Source organism: Pteropus medius, unplaced genomic scaffold (assembly GCF_902729225.1).
Source record: "Pteropus medius unplaced genomic scaffold, Ma_sr-lr_union100, whole genome shotgun sequence".
Taxonomy (NCBI): domain Eukaryota; kingdom Metazoa; phylum Chordata; class Mammalia; order Chiroptera; family Pteropodidae; genus Pteropus; species Pteropus medius.
The window spans coordinates 5,545,640-5,569,599 of record NW_024351543.1 but is presented as its reverse complement, the minus strand read 5'-3'; the positions used below and the strand labels follow the sequence as shown (position 1 = coordinate 5,569,599).

The 23,960-nt window shown below is 34.1% G+C and overlaps 1 protein-coding gene across 4 annotated transcripts in view; it reads left to right on the top strand.

Moving 5' to 3' along the window:
• Positions 1-23,960, top strand: part of GSK3B (glycogen synthase kinase 3 beta) — a 178,144-nt gene that overhangs the window by 52,580 nt on the left and 101,604 nt on the right. For all 4 annotated transcript variants that reach the window (XM_039843116.1, XM_039843115.1, XM_039843114.1 and 1 more), the window contains one exon: positions 1,177-1,370. In XM_039843116.1, coding sequence (XP_039699050.1) covers positions 1,177-1,370 — 194 coding nt within the window. The remainder of the gene's footprint in view (positions 1-1,176; positions 1,371-23,960) is intronic.

Here is a 23,960-nt window from a genome sequence, read left to right as displayed (position 1 = left end):
ACACTCAAACCATTGGAAAATTAGATGACATTTTTGATCTTTTTATATATGAAGTACAAAGAATACTTCATAATCTTGGTTTTGTATCTAGAGTTAAATATTACATTATTTTTTCTTTTATCACGTTAGTATGAATTTATTTAGTATCTTAAAAATAAAATTGATATAATGGAAGAGTAGCAGAGGATAAAAAGAAAAAGTGCAGTTTAGTCAGTGAGCTTAAGGGCTTTCATTTTACTGAGAATCGTCTTTAGATTTGTCAGGGAAGAGAGACTTCACAATGATTGTAGTCACTAAAATCTGTGTATTCTGAAATCGATAAAAGAACAATTTAAAGCTTTTAAAAATCAGGTTCTAGGTAACACAGAATGGTTTAGAATAGTTTAAGAATTCAGAGAAAAAGATGATTATGAACTATGCCTAGTCAAGAAGGAGATAGCTCTTGAGCTTGAATTGAAGAGTCTGGATTGTTATGGGGGTGGGGGAGGGCACAAAAAAGGTATGGAGAGGGCCATGACTGGCCAGAGACCCCAGAGCTGGTCAGTGAGCTACTTATGAATGAGGCTCTGTTCAGAACAGGTTTGATTTTTCTTTTAAGTTTTAAATCTCTTACCCCCAAATTAATTGTTTCCATGTTCCTTTTCCCTATTTGACCTTTCTCTGAGAGGTATTTCACTATTTTCTTAAAAAGAAATAAGATATGGAGAAGCAAAAACTCAAAGCAAAACTAAAGGCAGAATGGTCTGCATAGACTCAGCATGTTTAGATGTTTTCAGTCGCACATGTTTTCAAGTAAAATAAGGAAGCTTTGAAGAAAAACTAGGGCCTTCAAAGTTGGTCAGATAAACATTCAAATCCTCATGGGTCCACATTTCTTCCAATTATGTTTAAATAAGAACAACGCTATCAACTTTGTGGTGGTGTTTTCATTAAATAGAGTCCCATGAATAAACTAAGAATGTTGCCAAGTCTATAGAATGGCTGAATAAATGGTGGTTAAAAAAATTACGTACAATCGAAACAAATAGTTGAAGCCATTCTATATAATAAACTAAGATGAGCATTTGAAAATAGTTTGTGACAAAGAATATAGTTTATTTTGTGTACTTTAGCAATTTTCTCTGTTTAATTCTTTACAGTTCTCATTTTTTATCTTTTTTTTTTTTAAATCTTTAGGAGACAAGGATGGAAGTAAGGTGACTACAGTGGTGGCAACTCCTGGGCAGGGCCCAGACAGGCCACAAGAAGTCAGCTATACAGACACTAAAGTAATTGGAAATGGGTCATTTGGTGTGGTATATCAAGCTAAACTTTGTGATTCAGGAGAACTGGTTGCCATCAAGAAAGTATTACAGGACAAGAGATTTAAGGTAAGACCTTTGGTGTTGCATGTATTTTGTTGCTGTCAATACATGTAAATGATTATTTTTTTCAGGTTTTTTTTGTGTGTTTGTTTTTTGCTTAAAATTTCATTTGTGCATATTTTTGTTCAGTTTAACCACTGTAGTGGCTTTATTTTCCATTGTGTATTGGGTAGAGTTAAAATTTACTGAAAATCACAGTGTTATTTTTGAACCACTGCTGTGAGTGATTCATGTATTTAAAATGTTATGAAAGGTAGATTAGCATTTCTTAATTTATACTTTTAAATTAAAGAGTGACCTCTCCTTGCCTTGGATCTCACTGGTGTGGGAGACCAGAGAAACACTGCCTATATTGTATAACCATTTGATACATTTTACTATGCTTTCTTTCTTGAAAAATTTCCTTTGAATTTGTGATTCAGCACTATCATTTCCTCCCTTTTAACTCTAGCTATCTCCATGGTTCCTTTCATTTTCATTTCTTATACCATTTCCTTAGGGGACCCTATGCAGGGTCATGTCTGTATAATGGTATAGTGGAAAATCAGAACACCTGGCCTGTAACCAAGGCCCTACCATTAATAAGCCGTGCAGTTCTGTTCCCTTCTCTGTTCCTCCCACTTTTATAATATTTTACTGAGAGTCTCTCATGTGCTAGAAACTATGCTAAACATTAAGGACTATAAAAATAAGAGGTGATTACTGCTGTGAAATAGTGTCTAGTGTCTGTATGCTCTAGAATGTCTCAAACATTCTAAAAAGTTTTTGTTTTTTTTTAAATCTAATGTTTTTGTCTTTAGCTTTCACTCTCTTCCAAATACTAGTCCCATGTTGCCAGATGCCCACTGGATCTTGATATCTGAATGTTGTTGCATTGTTATCTCAAATTGGCAAGACTTCTTATGCAACCCTGACTTAACTTTTAAGACCCAATGGAAATAATTTGTTTGTTCCTATTTTTTTTTCTTTTTCCTTCTAATGGTTTTATTCACCTTCTCATTAAGACTTTCATTCTATTATACCTCCCATCCTCTCATACCTCATGTCCAGTCATTATCAAACTTGATTTTTTCCTCTCTGCCTTGTTGATTTATCCTTTCTTTCCTTTTCTCATAATCACTATTCAAGTCAGGCCCTTATCATTTGGCTTAACCAGTAGTAAGATTCTACCTCTGGTCTTCTTACTCCCAATCCCTTTTATGTATCAACACTAGAATAATCCCACAGTTCACTTTGGTCATGTTGTTTCTCTGACACACAAATCTTCTATGGTTCCTCATAGTCTTGAAAATAAAGCCTGCCCAGTTCATTTGCGCATTTAGGAGCTTCCGTAGTTTTGCCTCCTCTCCCAATACTCAAGGTTTCCAACCCCCCTTATCACTATCCTTTAAATATACTAATCTTTATGGCCTCTGTGGTTTCATTCAGCTTTCCATGTCACTTCCATTCTTCTGCTGTCTAACTCCTGCAGGTGTATAGAGACCCATGTTGGATTCTTCCTTTATGAAATTTCCCAGATAATTTCAGCCAGCCACAGGAATCTTGCTATTGTAAATTCCTTGAACACTAGGACAGGGACTCCATTTTGGTGTGTCTCCTGGATACCCACATAGTGGGGATTTTTTGGATTAATCATTGAGGATAGCAAATACTCTTCAAATCCTTATTATATACTCAGCGATCTACTAAGGTTTTTACATGAGTAGTTTTATTTGAGAATTACTCTTAGCACTGTGAGATTGGTACTGTTGTTATTCAGATTAGGACACCTGTGCACAAAGGGATTATAAATTAACTTGTCCAGGGTCGCACAGTTAGCATGTGGATAAATGGGCAAGTTATTTGAATCCAAGCAGTCTGACTCCAGAGAGCTTTATTACATTTTTTATTACTGAATCAAGCCCATATATCCTGTTCAGAGGTATTTGAGTTCCTTTTTTTCTTGCCTTACTTTAAATTTGCCCTTTAGCATAGTTTGGTTATTCATTTGAAATACAGTATTGTTCATCAGTTTCTGTATGTTCCCTCTTGGGACTTTACCCACATTCTTTAAATCTGTGAAACACTAACATGGTTCCAAAAGTCAGAAATATACATTCCCTGTCATTCCCGGTCTTGTGTCCACTCACGCCCTGTAGGCGACCAGTCTCATTATGTTCTAGTTTATTTTTCCTGGGTTTCTTTTGCACAAATGAGCAGTTAAATGTAATCTCTTGGTTTCTTTCTCACACAACAGGTAACTTACTAGAGATACTCTTTTGTACTTTGCCTTTTCTCTTAACTATAGTTCCTAGGAATCACTGTATATCAGTTCAGAGGTTTTTCTTATCCTTTTTTCAAGTGAATAGTATTGCAACATTGAGTCATCCATTTTTCCATGTATGAATATTTAATTTCTTTTCAGTATTTTGTAAATCTCCAAGAGTGCTGTTTTGAAAAACATCGTACAAGGTTTTTTAACAAAATAAATGTGTATCTTCAGGGTAAGTTAAGAGAAGGACTTCTGAGTCAAAACGTAAATATATATGTAGTTTTGTTTCTTATTGCTAAATTCCCCTCCATAAGGGTTATACAGTTTGCATTCTCTCTAGTAATGTGTGTATGCCTGTTTCCCCACAGCCTTGACAACATGTATTGCTTTACTTTTTCAATTTTTGCCAGTCTGATAGGTGAGAAATGGTATCTCATTGTAGTTTTAATTTACAGTCTTATTATTATGAATGTAGTTTAACATCTTTTCATCTGTTCGGTGTCCATTTTATTTGTGAACATGTGTGAATTGCCCCCTTTTTTGGTCTTTTCCTTTGAACTCTGAAGAGTTTATTATGGATTCAGTCTTTATTTCTTATATATGTAGTATTTTTGCTTTATGTATTCTCATTTTTTTGCCATGTAAAAGTACCCCCCAACATGTGGTCAAATTTATTCTTTCATCATATCTAGATTTTGAGTTATGGTTACAAAACCTTTTCTCTATAAAGCCTTTCTGTATAGAAAGACTCTTCCTCAGGTTAAAGAGAAATTCATTCTTACTTTCTTCTAGTAGTTGTAAGATTTCACTTTTTATGTGTATGGTATGAGTTATTGATCTAATTTTATTCTTTCTAAATCATTAACCAGTTATCTCAGTATAATTTATTATAAGATCTATCTTTGTTGCACTGATTTGAGATGCCATTGTCATTGTATGCTAAATTTCTATATGTGGTTGGTCTATTTCTGGACTTTCCATTCTGTTCTAATAGGTTGTTTGTATATTGCTATGTCAGCACCACATTGTTTTAATTATAGAGCTTTATAGTGTGTTTTAATGTCTGATAGGGCTAATCTGCCCTGGTAGCTTTTTTTTTCCCCCATGATTTTCTAGCTATTCTTGGATGTTTATTTTTCCATATGAACTTTGGTATTGTTTTGGCTAACTCCATAAGAAAGCTTGTCGATATTTTTAATTGGAATTTCATTAACTTTATAAATTAAATTAATGAGAACTAACCTATTTTAGATATTGAATTATCCAAGAATAAGAGATATCCTTCCATTTGTTCAAGTTTTTACTTTAGTGTTTTTCAGGAGTTTTACCTACACAGGCTTTTGATATTTTTTGTTTATGTCTAAATATTTTATTGCTTTTGTATAGTTTTGTTTCTTGTTTTTGTTTTTTTTTTCCTCCTGCATGCTAAAAAGTCACAGGCTGCTTTACTACACCAAGCTCAGTTCTTTCCACTATATCATATTTCCTTGTGAACTTAAGTATTCTTTGTTCTCTTTGCTGAATGTTAACTGTTTCTCCCCCCAAAAAATGAATTTGACCAGTTCATTTCTCTTGATTATCATAAAATAGTTGGAATTTTTCTGACAACTTAAAATTCCATAGTTTTACATCAGTGATTTATATAGCTGCTGGCTAGGATTGTATTAAACAATTATGTAGTCCCAGAGTACATTGGAATAATGTACTTGTCTAATTAAATAAACCAACCTGCTGAACCTGCTATTGTCATTGAGAAGCAGTTGGTTTTGGTGAAAAAACAAGATGAGAGAGAATGGCCAGAGATAAAAAGAAAACCAAGAGTAATTATCCCTGCATTGATAGTCATGTAAACTATATCTAAGACACTGAAGGTTTTTTTTTTTCTAAAGGAATTTTCTGGTATAACAAGCTTCATTTCATTAGTGTTTTACTTAAACTTTGAATGCCTTTTTTTCGTCTTGTGACTCGTCGTACTGTGACAGATTACTTAAAGTAAAATTAAATTACCTCACTTGGCCAGTTTGGAAGTGCTTGTGATAGCAGATGCTATTGTGGTGTTGTAGGGATGAAGTCCAGCTAGGTTCCTTATGTATAAGATCTTTGATATTGATTGAGATCTTTGATATTAGAGCTGGGAGGAGATAAATCCATCCCCAAAACTACGGATGGTTGTTAGGCTAGCTTTTCCAATTCGAAAATCAGTAAGTTGCATTTTAAATTAATTAATGATCTTAGCTTCATTAACTATTAATTTCAGTTCTCCTTTGAACTAAGTCATATGTTTCAGGTCTCCTGCTTCGTTTCACTTGTTTTTTGGTTGGGATATGGGGGTGGAGATGGGAAGTATCAGTGTTCTGTTGTGAATGGAGAGCCCAGAAATAAACTCATACATATATATGGTCAATTAATTTACAACAAAGAAGACAAGGAATACAAGGCGGGAAAGGACAGTTTTCAATAAATGCTGTTGGGAAACCTGGACAGCCACATGCAAAAGAATGAAACCAGACCACTACTTTATACCCTACACCAAAATTAACTCAAAATGGATTAAAGACTTGAACATAAGACCTGAAACCATAAAACTCCTAGAAGAAAAGATAGGCAGTAAGTTCCTTCACATAAATTTTGACAGTGAGTTTCTGAATTTGACACCAAAAGCAAAAATAAGTGGGACTATATCATATTAAGAAGCTCTGCACAGCAAAGGAAACTGAAAAGACAATCTACTGAATGCAAGAAAATATTTGTAAATTATATCTGATAGGGGGCTAATATCTAAAACATATAAAGAACTTATAGAACTCAGTAGCAAAGACAAACAATCCAATTAAAAAATGGGTAAACCATCTGAATAGACATTTTTCCAAAGAAGGCATATACATACATACCCAACAGGTACATGAAAAGATGGCTCAACATCATTAATCATCAGAGAAATGCAAATTAAAACCACAAGATATTACCTCGTATCAGATAGAATTGCTATTATCAAAAGGACAAATAACAAGTGTTGGCAAGGATGGAAAGAAAAAAGAGCCTCGTGCACTGTTGGTGGGAATGTGGATTGATGCAACCACTATAGAAGACAGTATTTAGATTTCTCAAAAAAATAAAAATGCAACTCATATGATCTAGCAATTCCACTTTTAGGTATTTATTCAAAGAAAACAAAAACCCTAATTCAAAAAGATACATGTACCCCTTCCCCATGTTCATAGCAGCATTATTTACAGTTGCCAAGATATGGAAACAGCCTGTGTCCACCAGTACATGTGAATGGATAAAGAATTTGTGGATATGTGTGTGTATGTGAATATATATTTGAAAATCTTAACATTTGTGACAACATGAGTGGACTGCAATGACATTATGCTAAATAAGTCAGAGAAAGACATACTCTACATGTGGAATCTAAACAACAGCAACAACAAACTTCATAGATGCAGAGAACAGATTGGTGATTGCCAGAGATGGGGTGTGGTGGGTGAAATAAATGGATGAAAGGGGTCAAAAGATAAAAAGTAAAAATAGTATAAGGTATAATGTGCTTTAAAGTTTTGTCACTTTTTTTTTGACTTTACTATTCTTTAGTGTTTATACCTTTTCAAATTTCTGTATACTTGTGGTAACTTTCAAAGAAGTATTTAGCATCAGGAGTTAGATTCGCCCTTTTGACTAGTTTCAATAAAACCTTTTTAATTTTTATGGATGGGCATTGCTTGATTCTTTTTTAATAATAGCCTTATTGGGATATAATAACTGTACCATAAACTTGACCTTTTTCTACTCTACAATTCATTGGTTTTACTATAGTCACAGTGTTCTATCTATCACTATCTCATTCCAGAATATTTTTCTCACCTCACAAAAAAACTCTGTATTTATTAATAGTCAGTTATTTTCCTCCCCTTCTCCCAGGCCCTGGCAACCACTTATTCTATTTTCTGTTTCTAATGATTTCCCCATTCTGGACATTTCATATAAATGAGATCATAATATGTGACCTTTTTGTGTCTGGCTTCTTTGATTTAGAGTAATGTTTTCAAGGTTATTCCATGTTGTACTTTGTCTCAGTACTCTAGTCCTTTTTATGTACAAATAATATTTCACTGTATGGATATGTAACATTTTGTTTATCCGTTCATCAGTTGATGAATATTTGAGTTGTTTCCATTTTTTTGTCTGTTTTGAATGATGCTACTCTGAACATTTGCATACAAGTTTTTGTGGGGACTTCCCCCCGCTCTCCCCCCCACCACTTCTCTTGGATATATGACTCCAATTAACATTTTGAAGAAATTTTACAAACCTACGAGCAAAATTATCACCATTGTCATTTCTCCACATTGTTGCCAGTATTTGTTATCTGCTTTTGATCATACCTACCTTACAGTGAAATGGTATCTCCTTGTCTTGATTTGTATTTCCTGATGGCTAATGAGGTTGAGCATCCTTTCATGTGTTTATGGCCATTTGCATATGTTCATCAGAGAAATGTCTGTTGAATTCTTTTCCCACTGATTTTTTTAAATTAAAAATTTACTTTTTAAAAATCAGTAGACTGTTTTTGAGCAGTTTTTGTTTTACAGAAAAATAAGTGGAAAGTACAGTGTTCTCATATATATACACTCCCCTCCTCCTCAGTTTCCCCTATTATTAACAATGTAGATTGTTAGAATTTAGCCAGTATTGATACATTATTAGTAAATTATAGTTAACAGTTTGCATTATGGTTCAATTTTTGTGTTGTATAGTCTGTGGGTTTTGACAAAGTTATAGACATGTATCCATCATTACAGTGTCATGCAGAATAGTTTCACTGCCTTGAAAATTCCCTGAGCTTCACCTGTTCATCTCTTCCCCCAACCATTGGGAACCACTGATTCTTTAAAAACACTTTCAGTAGTTTTGCCTTTTCTAGAATGTCATATTGTTGGAATCAGTATAATTGAAATCATATAGTATGTAGCTTTTTCACATTGGCTTTTTTCATTTAGCAATGTACATTTAATGTGCCTGCAAAGCTTTTCATGGCATGATAGCTAATTTCTTTTTTAGCACTGAATAATCCATTGCATGCATGTAGCACAGTTTGCTTATCCATGAATTATTGAAGGACATCTCGATTGCTTCCATGTTTTTGCAATTATGAATAAAGCTGCTCTAAACATTCATGTGCATGTTTTATGTGTATATGAGTTTTCAGCTCATTGGGTAAGTACCAGGTAGCACAATTGCTAGATTGTGTGGTAAGCATATGAAAGAAACTGTCAGACTATCTTCTAAAATGACTGTGCAAAATAATTTTGTATTCCCACCAGCAGTGAATGAGAGTTCCTGTTGCTTCACATCCTCACCAGCCATTGGTATTCTAAGTGTTTCGGATTTTAGTCATTCTAATATAGGAGTGTACTAGTAACTATTTTTGTTTTAATTTGCAATTTTCTGATGATATGTGATGTTGAGCATCTTTCCATAAGCTTATTTGCCATCCATATACCTTTGGTGAGATGTTTGTTCAAGTCTTTTGCCCTTTTTAATGGTTGTTTTCTTTCTTCTGAGAGTTCTTTGTATATTTGGAATAAAAATGCTTTATCAGATATGTGTTTTACAGAGATTTTCTCCCAGTCTGTGACTTGTCTTTTTATTAGTGCCTTAGAGCAGAAGTTTTAAATTTTAACGAAAAGTCCAACTTACCTGTTTTTTTCTTATGGATTGTGCTTTTGGTGTTGCATCTGAAAAGTCACTGCCAAACTCAAGAACACCTAGATTTTCTATGTTATTTTCTAGTTATCTTATAGTTTTGTCTTTTACATTTAGGTCTGCGATCTGTCCTGGGATAATTTTTGTGAAAAGTGTGAGATCTGTATCTAGATTCATTTCTTTGCATGTGGTTGTCTAGCAGTATTTGTTGAAAAGATTATCCCTTCTCCATCGAAACGTCTTTGTTCCTTTGTTAAAGTTCAGTTGACCATACGTATTTGGTGGCTATTTCTGGGTGCTCTTTTCTGTTTCAGTGATCTATTTGTTTGTTCTTTCTCCAGTATCATCATATCATCATCTTTTATTGCAGCTTTATAGTAAGGCTTGCAGTCAGTCCATGTCAGTCCGTTGACCGTTCTTCAATATTGTGTTGACTGTTTGATTCCATTAAATAACTTGCTGGGATTTTGATAGCATTAAATCTATAGATTAAGTTGGGAAGAACTGGCATCTCGACAGTATTGAGCTTTTCTATTCACGTATATGAAATATGTTCTATTTATTTAGATCTTCAGTTTCTTTCCTCAGAGTTTTATAGTATTTCTCATGTAAATCTTGTACATATTTTGTTTGATTTATACCTACATATTTCACTTTTTAAAACACAATAAATTGTATTGTGTTTTAAATTTCAAATTCCAGTTGTTCATTACTGGCATATAAGAACATACTTGACTTACACCTTAATTTTGTATCCTGCAAAATTGCTTATTTATTCCAGAAGAGTTTTTTTGTTGTTGATTTCTTTGAGATTTTTTACATAGACAATCATGTATGTCATCTATCAACAGAGACAATTTATTTCTTCTTTCCCAAACTGTATACTCTCCACCCACCTATCTACCTATCTATCCATCCATCCATCCATCCATCTATCATCTAATTGCATTCAAGACAGTGTTGAATAGGAGTGGTGAGAAGACTCTTTCTTGCCTTGTTTCTGATTTTAGCAGGAAAACAGCTAGTTTCTCCCCATTAAGTATAATGTTGACTGTAGATTTTCTTTATCAGTTTGAGGGTGCATCCCTCTATTCCTACTTTGCTAAGAATTTTTATCATGAGTGGATGTTAAATTTTATCAAATTCTTTTTCTACATCTATAGATGTGATTGGATGATATTTCCTCTTAGCCAGTTGGTGTGATGGATTATATTAATTGATTTTGAATGTTGAGCCAGCCTTGCATACCTGGAGTAAATCCTACTTGGTCATGGTATATATTCTTTTTATACATTGTTGGATTCACTTTTTAAAAATATTTTGTTTAGTATATTTACATCTATGTTCATCAAAGATACTGGTCTGTAGTTTTTCTTTATTGTAATGTCATTGTCGTGTTTTGGTATTAGGGTAATGCTGGCCTCATAGGATGAAATAGGAGATATTCCCTCTGCTTCTGTCTTCTAGAAGAGACTGTAAAGAATCGATATCATTTTTTTCCTTAACTAGTGGAATTCACCAGTGAACCCCCAACCGGGTGTGGTTCTTTCTATTTTGGAAGATGATTAATTGTTAATTCAAAAATTTTTAATAGATATAGGCCTATTCAGATTATCTATTTCTCCTTGTGTGTGTTCTGGTAGATTGTGTCTTTAAGGAATTTGTCCACTTACTCTAGGTTATCATATTTGTGGGCACAGAATTCATTGTTATATTCTTTTCTTTTAATGTTCATGAGATCTGTGGTGATGGTTCCTCCTTGATTTTTTTTATATTAGTAATTTATGTCTTCTCCTTTTCTTGGTTAACCTGGCTAGAGGTTTATCAGTTTTACTGTTCTTTTCAAAGAAATAGCTTTTGATTTTGCTGATTTATTTTGCTATTGATTTCCTGTTTTCAGTTTCATCTCTACTTTTTATTATTTCTTCTGATTTCTTTGGGTCTGATTTGTTCTTTTCAGTTTTTTAAGATATGAGCTTAGATTATTGATTTTGGATTTTTTCTTTATCTACTGTATTCAGTCATTGCTGTAAATTTCCCTCTAAGCACTGCTTTCACTGCATCTTATAAAATTTAATTTAGCTCAGATTGTTTTGTATTTTCTCCTGAGACTTCTTTGACTCTTATGTTATTTAGAAATATGTTGTTTAAGCTCTAAATATTCGGGGGATTTTCTAGCCGTATTTTAGTTATTGATTTCTAGTTTAATTTCATTGTGGTGTGAGAGCGTACTTTTATGATGTTTATTATTTTAAAATTGCTAAAGTATGTTTTATAGTCCAGAATTAGGTCTGTCATGGTGGATGTTCTATTTGAGCTTGAGAAGAATGTGTATTGTTATTGGATAAGGTTTTCTATAAATGTTAATTAGATCTAGTTAATTAATAGTTTCATTCAGTTTAGCTATGTCATTATTTTCTGCTTTCTGCATCTATCAATAACTGATTAAAGGGTGTTGAATTCTCTAACTATAATAGTGGATTTGTCATTTTCTTTTTGCAATTCTGTTAGGTTTTGCCTGTGAAATATTTTGATGCTCTGTTGTTAAGCACATACATATTAAGAATTATTATATCTCTTTGGAGAATTGATCCCGTTTTCATTATGTAATACCCCTCTTTATCCCTGGTAATTATTCTTGATCTGAAGTCCACTTTGTCTGAAACGAATATAACTACTCCAGCTTTCTTTGGATTATCTTTAGTATGATATATTTTTCTCCATCATTTTAGTTTTTGTTTTATAAAAAAATTACATATAATTAACTTTACCATTTTAACTTTTTTTTTGCTGAAGTCTCCCTCCCCCCACTTTCATTGATGTATAATTTACAAATAAAATTACATGAATTTAAAGTGTACAGTGTGGCGATATGATATATGTATACATGGCGAAACGATTGTTTCAATAGGTTAATTAACATCTGTTATCTTTTGTGTGTGGCAAGAACACTTAATATCTATTCTCAAGTACACAGTGCAGTATTATTAGGGTTTCCATACTGTAATTAGATCCCTAGAACTTCTTCATTTTATGATTGAAGACTTGTATGCTTTGACTAAGATCTCTTCATTTTTTAATTCCTAAGCCCCTGGTAACCATGTCTGCTTTTTGTTTCTATGAGTATAACTTTTTAAAAGGATTCCACATATAAGTGAGCTAATGGTAATTGTTTTCTTTGATACTCAGAAATTTTTAAAGTTTGATGTAGTCCTATTTTTTGATTTTGCTTTAGTCGTTTGTGCTTTTCAGTTTCACTGAAGGAAGGAAATCCTGTCACTTGCCACAACATGGACGAACCTCAAGGATATTATGCTAAGCAAAATAAGCCAGTTACCAAAGGTCAGATACATCGTCAACTCCAATTTCCTGTAGCTTTCCCCTTATCTTTTCTTTTAGGACTTTTATAGCTTTAGGTTTTAAAAGTCTTTAATTCATTTTGAGTCAGTTTTTGTGTATGGTGTAAGGTAAGGGTCCATCTTCATTCTTTTGCTAGTAGATAATCCAGTTGTCCCAGCACTGTTTGCTTAAGAGACTGTCCTTTCCCCATTGTATAGTCTTGGTACCCTTGTTGAAAATCATTGGGCCATATACATAAGGGTTTATTTCTGATTTCTCTATATTGTTCTTTTGGTCTCTACATCTGTCTTTATGCTAGTTCTATACTGTCTTGATTATTGTTGCTTTGTAGTTTGTTTTTAAATCAGGTAGCGTGAAGTTCCTAAGTTCTTCTTTCTCAAGATTGTTTTGACTATTTGGGGTTTCTTGAGGTCCTATATAAATTTTAGAATGTTGTTTTTTCTGTTACTACAAAAAATGCCATTGGATTTTGATGGGGATTGCATTGAATCTGTAGATGGCTTTGGGTAGCATGGACATTTTAATGATATTAAGTCTTCCAGTCTGTGAGCATAGGATGTCTTTCCACTCTACTTTCTTCTGACAGCATTTTATAGTTTTCAATGTGCAAGTCCTTTCACCTCTTTGGTTAGATTTTTTCCTAAGTATTTTATCCTTTTTTGGTGCTATAGTAAATGAGATAGCTTTCTTTTTTGATTGGTTATTGTTAGTGTATAGAAATACAGCTGAAACTATTCTGAAACTATTGAAATCACTTCTTAGTTCTAACAGGCTTTAAAAAATATTCTTTAGGGTTTTCTGCATAGAAGATCATCTTATTTGGGAACAGAAGTAATTTTACTAATCGTTTTCCAATTTGGATGCCTGTTATTGTTTATTTCTCTTGTCTAATTGCTCTAAAGTTTCAAGTACTATGTTGAATAGTAGTGGCAGGAGTGGGGATTCTTGCCTGGTTTCTGATCTTAGGGGAAAGCTTTCAGTTTCTCACCATTGAATATGTTAATTTGGGGCTTTTAATATATCTTTTATTGTGTTGAGGTAGTTTCCTTCCGTTTCTGGTTTGTTGAGCACTCTTTTCATGAAAGAGTCTTGAATTTTTTTAAATGCCTTTTCTGCCTCAGTTGAGATGATCATTTGATTTTAATGTGGTGCATTAACATTGATTGATTCTCATATGTAAAACCATCCTTGCATTCCAGGTATAAATCCTTACATGGCAAATTTAACCCTTAATCATGGTGTATCATCTTTTCAATGTGTTTTTGAATTTGGTTTGCTGGTATTTTGTTGAGGGTTTTTATGTCAGTATTCATTAGGTGTATTGGTCTGTAGTTTTCTAGTTGTCTCTATCCTGTTACTTTCCGTTCTTCTGTCTTTGAATTTATAGTGAATTTCTGGTAGATTATATATAGTTGAGTCTTATTCAACTTATATTTAAAATTACTTCTAGTTTTCAAATCGAGATATAATTGACATATAAAATTATATAAGTAACTTTTTAAAGTCAACTTGGAGTCTCTGTCTCTAATGTGATGTATGTATACCTTGATGTTTAAAGAGATTATTGATATAATTTGGATCATATTTTACATTTGTTGCTGTTTCTAATCATTGTCTTTTTCTTTTGTCTTCCTCTCTTTTTCTGCCTTCCTGTTTTTAATTGAATATTTAACATAATTCCATTTTTTCTCCTCTCATATTTGTTATACCTCTTTCTTAAAAACTTTTTTTAGTGTTTGTACTCTAGTCTACAGTATACATTTAACAACATTTGAAGTCCACTTTCAAGTTAAAAATGTAATACTTCATGGACAATGCAAGCAACTTATGACAGAGTATTTCCAGTTCCTCCTTCCCATTCCATATAAGATTGCTGTCATTAACGTCATTAATCCAAAAGCTATAATCACTGAATACAGTGTTGCTATTATTATTTCGAATAAACTTTTCTGTTAGATCAATTAAGAATAAGGAAGATATGATATATTTTGCTTTCATTATTCCTTCTCTTTCCCCTTTTTATAACATAGATCCCAGTTTCTTACCTAGGCCATTTTCCTTCCTGATGAATTTATTTTAACACTTTTTGGATGGCAGGTCTACTGTTGACACATTCCGTTGGTTTCTGTTTTTCGAAAAAGTCTTTATTCCTCTTTCACATTTGAAGGATAGTTTTACTAGATACAGAATTCTAGATTGGTGGCATTTTTTCTTTAAACATTTAAAATATTTTACTTTTCTTGCTTGTATGACTTTTGAAGAGATGTTTGATGTAATTCTTATCTTTGCTTATCTACAGGTGAGGTTTCCTTTCCTTTGTCTGATTTCTTTCAAGATTTCCTTTTTTTCCTTTGATCTTTTTTGTATTTTGAATATGATATGTCTAGTTGTATATTTTTAGGTATTTTTCCTCTTTTATGTTCTCTGAGCTTCCTGCATCTGTGGTTTGGTGTCTGGCATAATTTGGAGAAATTCTCAATTACTGTTTCAAATACCTTTTCTGTAGTTTTGTTTTGTTTTGTTTTTCCCTCTTTGTAGTATTCTCATTATGCATCCTACAGTTCTTGGATATTCTGTTCTTTTTTTTTCCTTTTTGCATTTCAGTTTTGGATGTTTCGACTGGCATTCTTTCAAGCGCACTGACTCGTTCCTTGGCCATGTCCAGTGTATTGATGAGCCCCATCTAAAGCATTGTTAATTTCTGTTACAGTGTTTTTGGTTTCTAACATTTCCTTTGAATCTTTCTTAGAGTTTCCATTTCTCTTTGCTTACATTATCCATCTATTCTCGTGTGTTATTCACTTTTCCCATTAGTGCCCTTGGCATATTAATCAGTTTTAAATTCCTGGTCTACTAGATGGAAAACTAGATTAAGTTGGAATTGGGTATGTCCTTCCCCCCACTTACAAGTCTAGAGTAGACTAGACTTGGGTATTTTCTTTCCTCGAGTTAAGTTAGTTCTGGTAGAATCATTTTCCATGAGGGCCGGTCTTATGAAGAAAAGATGCTCTGGGCCTATTATAAAATGGCTACTGTTTCCCTCTTACTTCTAGCAGAGAACCTGGTAGGGTTCCTGAAGGTAAAACTGAGTAAAGTGTGGGACCCCTTCTAAAGTTTTTAATTCTCGAACTCGTTCACACTGCACCTCCGTCAGTTACAGTTTTAGTTTTCCTGTACTGGCTCCACAGGCAATTTCTGCTCCTGTACTACTGCTCCAATAAGCTGTGATTCTGTGTATCTGCCTGTCTTTCTCTAGTTTTTAGGGCTGCAGTTTGCTCTGTGACCTCAGTTCTCTGATGAGTTTAAGAAGAGTTATTAATTTTCATTTTTTTCCAGCTCTTTTCTTATTGTGAAGATAGGAGGGAAGACTTGCAAGCTCCTTGCATGCTGGACTGGAGACCAGAAGTTCTTCCTTTGATCGTTTTAAAATTGATTTATTTGTCTTTTTATTGTTTAATAGAGTTATTTTTTCTGGATACAGATCCCTTATCAGACACATGTTTTCTCCAATCTGTGGGCTGTCTCTCTGTAGTATACTTTGAAGCACAAATGTTTTTCATTTTGATGAAGTCCAGTTTATCTATTTTTTTTCTTTTCTTCGTGCTATTGGTGTTAGATCTAAGAAACTTTGGCTAACCCAAGATCACAAAGATTTACTCTATATAATTTCTTCTAAGAGTTTTATAGTTTAAGTTCTTACATTTAGGACTGTGATCTGTTTGGAATCAGTTTCTGTCTGGTGTAAAGGGTCCAACTTAAGTCTTTTTGCAGATGGATACCTTACCCTCCCACTAAAAAAACTTCATTGACTTTTCTAGTGACAGGATCAAGTGTAAACTAAGGCTAGGCAACTCATTCTATATTTACTATGCACAAAGAACTAAATTAGATGTTGTGTAGGTCACAGGAAAGAATACAACATGATCTTTGCATTGAAGTTTATAATCTTTATATGATGATAAGACAAACATTTGAAATGTGGAGTATTAAGCAAATCATGTATTTTGTTATCAGATTTGGGAGTTTATGATTTGTGTATTGGAATATCTTCCTGTAGATTCTCCTACAGTTGTGGTTCTGTAAAGTCTAGACAACCTGCATGGTTTATATTCATAGTCACTGTTTGGGCCAGATACAACTAAATTGAACTTTAGGGCTTATTGAGGAGAATATTTATCTGGTCGTTGCCACATAGTACTTGACTCTTGGTGATGCTTCCATATTGAGTAGGAAAATGAAGGATTTTCTTGGGGGGAGGAGGTTTCGGCATGGGACTTTTCAGTTGGGTAGGTAAGTTCTTTCACATAAATGTATCCTACAAAGTTTTATTAAGGTAATTAATTGTATCTTTCTGAATTCTATCATTGACATACCTCCTTAAGAATATTTTTTCATCGACATACTAAAGTATATGTCAGTGAAAGAATTCAGAGACACTAAATAGCACATTAAACTATTATCCATGTAGGGTTACTTTCATTAGGATGTTGACTGAAAGCAAAGATTTGTTTTAAACAAAGTCATCTGAGGTTTGGAGGAATTAGAGGGAGGTTTTAGTTTTCTCATCACTGTTTTAATGTGTTGACAGTGAGGAAGAGGTGAATGCTTTTATATATGTATATAACTTTTTGATGGGCTAGAGCCTGGCTAAAGTGTGATATTTTCAGACCTGCATCATTGCCCTGTGAGTATAGGGCCCCTTTACCAGTTCTTAATCTTCATTTGGAGAGTGATTTAAGAGAAAGTAGTATATCACAGCTTTATTTTCCTAAATGGGAAGTAGTCTTTTATGTGTGTTGAGAGGAATAGGGCTTCATTTAGGTACTTTTTTGTCTCTGTAGTTCCCCCTTTATTTTTCTGACTGGTAGTGACATTTCTGACAACAAAATGCATCATTGTAATGTATCTTTTTGTCAGTAGGTGTATTATGTCCTCTTGCCAAATATTCATTCAACAGTTGATTATTGAGTATTTCCTATGGGCTGTGCTTTGTTCTAGGTTTTGGGGATACAACAATGGACAAAAATCTATGCCATTTTTAAGCTTATTTTTTAATGGGGAGAGATGGATGGTAGAGAATAAATATGGGAAATAGATACAATATGTTAGATGATTTGTTGCTATGTAAAAAAAAAAATAAGCAAATAGGGGAGAAGAAATGCTAGGAGTGAGTGTTGACGCAACTGTCATTTGAAGAAACAGTTGATGTTGGTGAGAGGGACTAGATATTCAGGTATTTAGGAGAAGATGGTTCCAGATGGAGGGAATAGCAAATACAGAGACCCTGGCAGGGGTGCCTGATGTAGAGGAACAGCTAGATGGTTAGAATAGTAAAGGAGTGAGGGAGCTGCAAGTAATAAGGTAAGCTTAGTGAGGAGAGTAGGGTGTGGATGGATGGAGCAGTTGGTAGAAGCCTTGTTTTGGATTTTGGCTTTAACTCTATTCAAAGTGGGGGAGCCACTGGTTTGCCGTGATCTGCCTTAATTTTAAAATGTAAGATCATTCTGCTTGCTTTGTTGAGCATAGATGGAAGGTAAGCAGGGTGATGCTGAGAGACCATTTAGGAAGTTATTTAGAAATTTAGGCAAGAAATTCCTAAAATGACTTGCATTAGAGAGGTGGTGAGAAATGATCAACTTCTGGAGATACATATACACACACATAGTTTTTTATATTGAGATAATTGTAGGTATACATGAGATTATAAGAAATAATAGAGATCTCATGTACCCTTTACCCAGTTTCTCTCAATTATAACACCTTACAAAAGTAGTACAATATCACAACTAGGATATTGACGTTAACACAATTTACCAGTCTTGTTCAGACTTCCCAGGTATACTTATACTCCTTTTATGTGTATGTGTTCATATGTGTGTGTGTAGTTCTGTTCAATTTTATTGCATGTGTAGGTTTGTGTATTCATTAGCACAGTCAAGATACAGAACAGTTCCATCATCACAGAGATTCTTGTATACAGTGGTCCCTAACCTTTTGGCACCAGAGACCAGTGATGAGAATCTAATGCCCAGTGATCTGAGGTGAGCCGAGGTGTGGTGATGCTAGTGCTGGGGAGCGCTGCAAATACAAATGAATCTTCACTTACTCACCTGCTGCTCCCCTCCTGCTGTCCGCAGCCCCAGGGGGGTTGGAGACCCCTGCTCTTATTGTCCTTTTATAACCGCACCCATTTCTTTCCTAATCCTTCCACTCCTAATTCCCACTTTAACCCCTTGCAGCAACCAGTAGTCTGCCCCCATTTCTATAATTTTGTTATTTCAAGAATGTTACTAAATTGGGGGTTTTTGGACCTATTTCCATTGTGGTGGTGGAGGAGGTGGTTCCTCTCACACCAACAAAATTCTCAGACACCAGCAAGGTGTCCAAGAATTCAACTCAGTTCTGACATTATACACCTGGAGATAGCATCAGATCCCACAAGTTAAGGTTTCAGTCCTACCAGACTGTTCCCCCTGTTTCCTACACACTTCAGATGCCAGCCATAAGCCCAGGCTCTTAACCTCTGCTAGCTAACCATCTATAGATTGAAGGTTCCAATGACCTTTTTGGGTTCAGTTAATTTGCTAGAACAGCTCTTTACTCACTAGGTTACCAACTTACTTCAGAGGCTATTAAAGAATATGAATCAACAGCTAGATAAACAGAGTGAGGTCCTGAAGGAAGGAGCTTCTGTCTTCCTGAAGCTTGGGGCCCAGCAGGGTGGCATGTGGAAACTTTCTGGTTTCCCAGCATGGAAGCTCTCTGAAAAAAAAGGACTAAGTAGCTGTTCTGGGTTTTTATAGAGGCTCCATTATGTAGTCATAATTGATTAAGTCATTGGCCATTGGCAACTGAACTCAAGCTCCAGCCCCTCCCCCGTCCCCTTCCAGGTGAAGGGTGGGACTGGATGCTCCAAACCTCTAATCACATGGTTATTCTTTTGGCAACCAGAGAGAGAGGGAGAGGTGAGGGAGGGTATACCACATTTACATAACTTTTATTATAGTATGTTGTTATCATTTTTCTATTATCATTTATTATTATAAATCTCTTGTGTAATTTATAAATTAAACCTTATTAAAGTTATGTATGTATAGGAAAAAAAATAGTATATATAGGATTCAGTATTATTCTAGATTTTAGGCATACACTGGGGGTCTTGGAACTGCTGTACCACAGTTTATTTATCCATTCACCCATGTCAAGACATCTGGCAGCTATTCTGAGTAAAGCTGGTGTGAACATTCATCTACAGGTTTTTATGTGGACATAAATTTCCATTTTTATGGGATAAAACCCCAAGAGTGCAATTGCTGTGGGATCTTGGATATGTTTTGAAGGTGGCGCCAATAGCCTTTCTTGACAGATTGAATGTGAGGTCATAGAGAAAGAGGAATCTACATTTCAAATTTTTTGCCTTGTGCAACTGGAAGAGTAGAATTGTCAACAATTGAGACAAGAAAGGTTATAGATGGAACAGATTTAAGATCAGGAATTTTGCTCATGACATGTCAAGTCGAGATGTATATTAGATACAGAAGAATTGTCAAGTAAGTAGTTGGCTAAAAGATTTCGGAGTATACAGGAGAGATCTGGTCTGAGAGTATAAAATTGGGAGATGAGGAAGAACTAGCAAAAGAAACTATAAATTTGGCCAAATAGGAAGGAGGAAAACCAAGATAATTTGTTGTCCTAGAACGCAATTAGAGAAAGCATTTCAAGGAGTGACCCACCAATCTATTTGTGTGGAAACCATAGTTATAGCACATAGGCATATTCTGTATAGTAGCCTGAGATTTTAGTTGGGTTGTATTCTAGTGGTATATAGGATGATGCCCCCATTTCTAGTTTTTTCTTAGTAGAAAAAAAAGTAGTTTTAGTTTTTGTATATGTAGTTAGAAAACAAATGGTCCTAGAGAGGAACTGAATTCTGCTAGTTAAGATCCAGCTTAATTGTGTACATATTCTTTCATGAAAAATCTTTTAAATATCAGGCAAAAATATTCCTTTGCTATTCAAAACATACTTTTTTTGATACTTCTAGTAGAACTTAACATCTTCTGTCATGTATTATTTACTTACTTGTGAACTTGCCTTATTTTGAATTATAACTGCTTTTATTACCGAGGTCCTGCTTTATTGTAATTATGTTCCCCAGGCATATAATAATAAATGAAAGATGATGGAATTGAGTTACATTTCATTGTGGTAGTTAAGAGCATGGGTTTAGGAATCTGTCACCTGGGTTTAAATCTTGCCTCTGCTTTTTGTTAGCAAATTCCTTAACCTCTCCATGCCTTCAACCTCTCTGTAAGTGGGGATAATAATGTTGCCTACTTGATTGGTTAGTGGAGAGGATTAAATGAATTCATGAAGATAAAGCTCTTAGCACATGCTTGGCTCTTGATTCTCAGTAATCTTATAGTTATTGGCACTGTCATTGTTATGCTAATAATAATGAGCTATTATTATATTGACTTTCAAAGATACAGGTTTAAAGGAGCGCTGCATTTAAATTAGAGTTGATTCATATGCTGGAGCCTCTGAAAACTAAATGTTTAAGAACCTGGTTTATATTTACTGGTTTATATATAGCAGTTCTTAGTAGCTGACAGAAAATAAAAGTCCTTTAAGCTCTCCAGGCTTCCTTTCTGTTGTTTTCCTTTCTCTTCCCTTTTCAATACTGGGCAAGTTATTTGCGTGGGTGATTGGAAAAATTAGCATACATGAATCCTGTTCATTTTTTATAAAATCAGGGTTTCTTTGAAGAAAATTTTAAGCCTACCTGAGCAGTATATATTTTATAACTATAGTTTACAATACATTTTTTATATACCATCTAATTATAGTGATGTAAGAGAAAAATGTTATACATTTCCAAAACATTGGTCAATAAATTAATATTAGAAAATCCACTGTGTATATGATATATATGCATTAAGTCTGAAAGAGATTGACTATAGGGAACTTACTTTCCTTGGCTTCTAGAGCAGGAAATGGCAAACTGTGTACCTGTCACCTTTTTTTTGCGGGGGGCGGGGGGCGGGCAATAAAGTTTTATTGGAACATAGCCATCCTCGTTTCTTTACATATTGTCCTTGGATGCTTTTCCACTGTAACTGCAGAGTTGAGTAGTTGCAACAGAGACAATGACCTACAAACCTAAAGTATTTATTATCTGGCCTTTTAGAGAAAATATTTGTCAACCTTTCTTTTAGGGTATTATTTTCGTGGCTCTTCTTTTGCAGCTTTGCTTATTCTCAGTCTCTTGTATTATTCCTTTTCATTTGCCTGCCTAAATGTTGGTATTCTCCAGGATCCTTCTCCTGAATATCTTACCTGTGTTGGGGCTTATGTGACACCACTGTCTAGGCTTATACTGCCTGATTAGTTTCTTTTTAGTGTTCTTTATAGAGTTTTCTGCTGCTGGAAACTCTAGCCACTTTTTTCTTATTTAACATGCAATTTTACCTATTCCTGTGGCTTCAAGAACCATCCAGACTTCTTGCTAGAGGATAAAATGAACATATCAGATTGCTTTGTGCACCTTTCCACTTCAGTATCCTTCAGTCATTTCAAACTGAATGTGTCCCAAACTGAACTCATTCCTTCCTGCTTCCAAAACAGGTTCCTAGACCAGTGAACTCTACTGCCATATTAGTAGTTAATGAGTCAGAAGTTTGATAGTTGTCACTCCCCTTCTTGCAATTACCAAGTCAATAGCAGTAGGTGATCAAAAAACTGTTTATCTGCCTCTCAGAGCCATTCTTTTCCTTTTATTTTCACTGTTTCTTACTTTAGTGCAGGTCCTCATTTAATTTATCTTCCCTAACCTTTAGTAACTTTTTTTTTTCATACCCACTGATCTTCCCAAAACAAACTCTTGCTTAGAATACATCAGTGGTTCTTTATTGCTTGTAATATTCAAACTTTTTAGCACTTATTTAAGACTTTCCACTTGACCCCTTTACAGGATTTTTCATAATAATAAGCATTTTTTTCTTTTAGCTCCTGTCCCCATTTACCTATAGTATTTCTGAGTGAGCTAGACTTTTCACATGTTTTGCCTACTAGAATATCAAATCTTGAAGATTCATGAAGTTTTGTATACTCAGAGCCCTAGGTCTGACACATAGTTGTCTTCAAAATATTTGTTGTACACATGGAGTTATTTGGAGGTGATATTCTAACCAACTGTGGGGTTTGGGAGGGGGCATCTGAATTTATTGTGAAATCAAAGATTTAGTGATGGATTAAACACTTTCAGTACTATTCTGATTACTAAGGATAGATGGTGGAATTTTGGATAATACTTTTTTTTTTTTAAAAGAAAATGTATCTTCAGAAAATAGTCTTTGAAGCAAAACTTTTGAAGTGAATACTGTTTTACTAAATTTTATGAAATGGAGCTTTTTCTACAGTGGGGGGGAAAGATCTCCTAGTAGAATGAAATTTGGTGAAGAATAAACGATGATAGCCATGTGCTGCCTACCAGTATACCCACAGAATTAAGCTTGCTGTTTGTTTGTTACTTCACCTAAAAGTTTACTTTTCTTTTATCGAACTTTACCTAAGGGTACCCTTTTGGGAATCCCTTGACTCTATGCTTTTAGCTTTCAAAAGGATTTTTCCCCTTTTCCTTTTTTTTTTTTTTTAAGTGTGAGGTATGAAATGATGTAAAAATTAACAAAAGCCTCTATGTCTAGTTTAGAGGTTGGTACATGTTAATAGTTATTGGTAAAACAAAAGGATAATTTTTTTCTTTAAATGTTCCTTTTAGGTTTTCTGGTATTGGTCTGATATTTCATCTTTAGTAGTCATTTTTTTTTTTTTTTAAGATTGGCATGATTAGTTAGAATCAGTTTGCATGTGCTTTATCTTTTTTATATTAGGAAAAATTTGCCTTTATTAGCTAGGTTATTAACTATAATGCATTTCAAAATTTTAACTATGATCCTATAGTGACATATATTTTACATTATAGCCCAGTACGTGGAAAAATAAAACAAGTTTAATGGAAAAGTTCTTACTTTTATTATGTTTCAAGTTCTATTATATTCTATATTCTATTATGTTCTGGTTGCCTTCCCCATCCCTACGTAGTTCTGATTGATCAGATCCACAGTTTGGAAAATACTGGTGTATAACAAGTTTTAAAGTAGAAGCAATTACAGAAATAGGGAATATACTCTGTGAAAAACAAAGTAACCTGCTTTGAGAGCTTCATGGGTAATAGAGAAAGATAAAAAATTCGGCCTTTGCTCTAAGGCACTTATGAT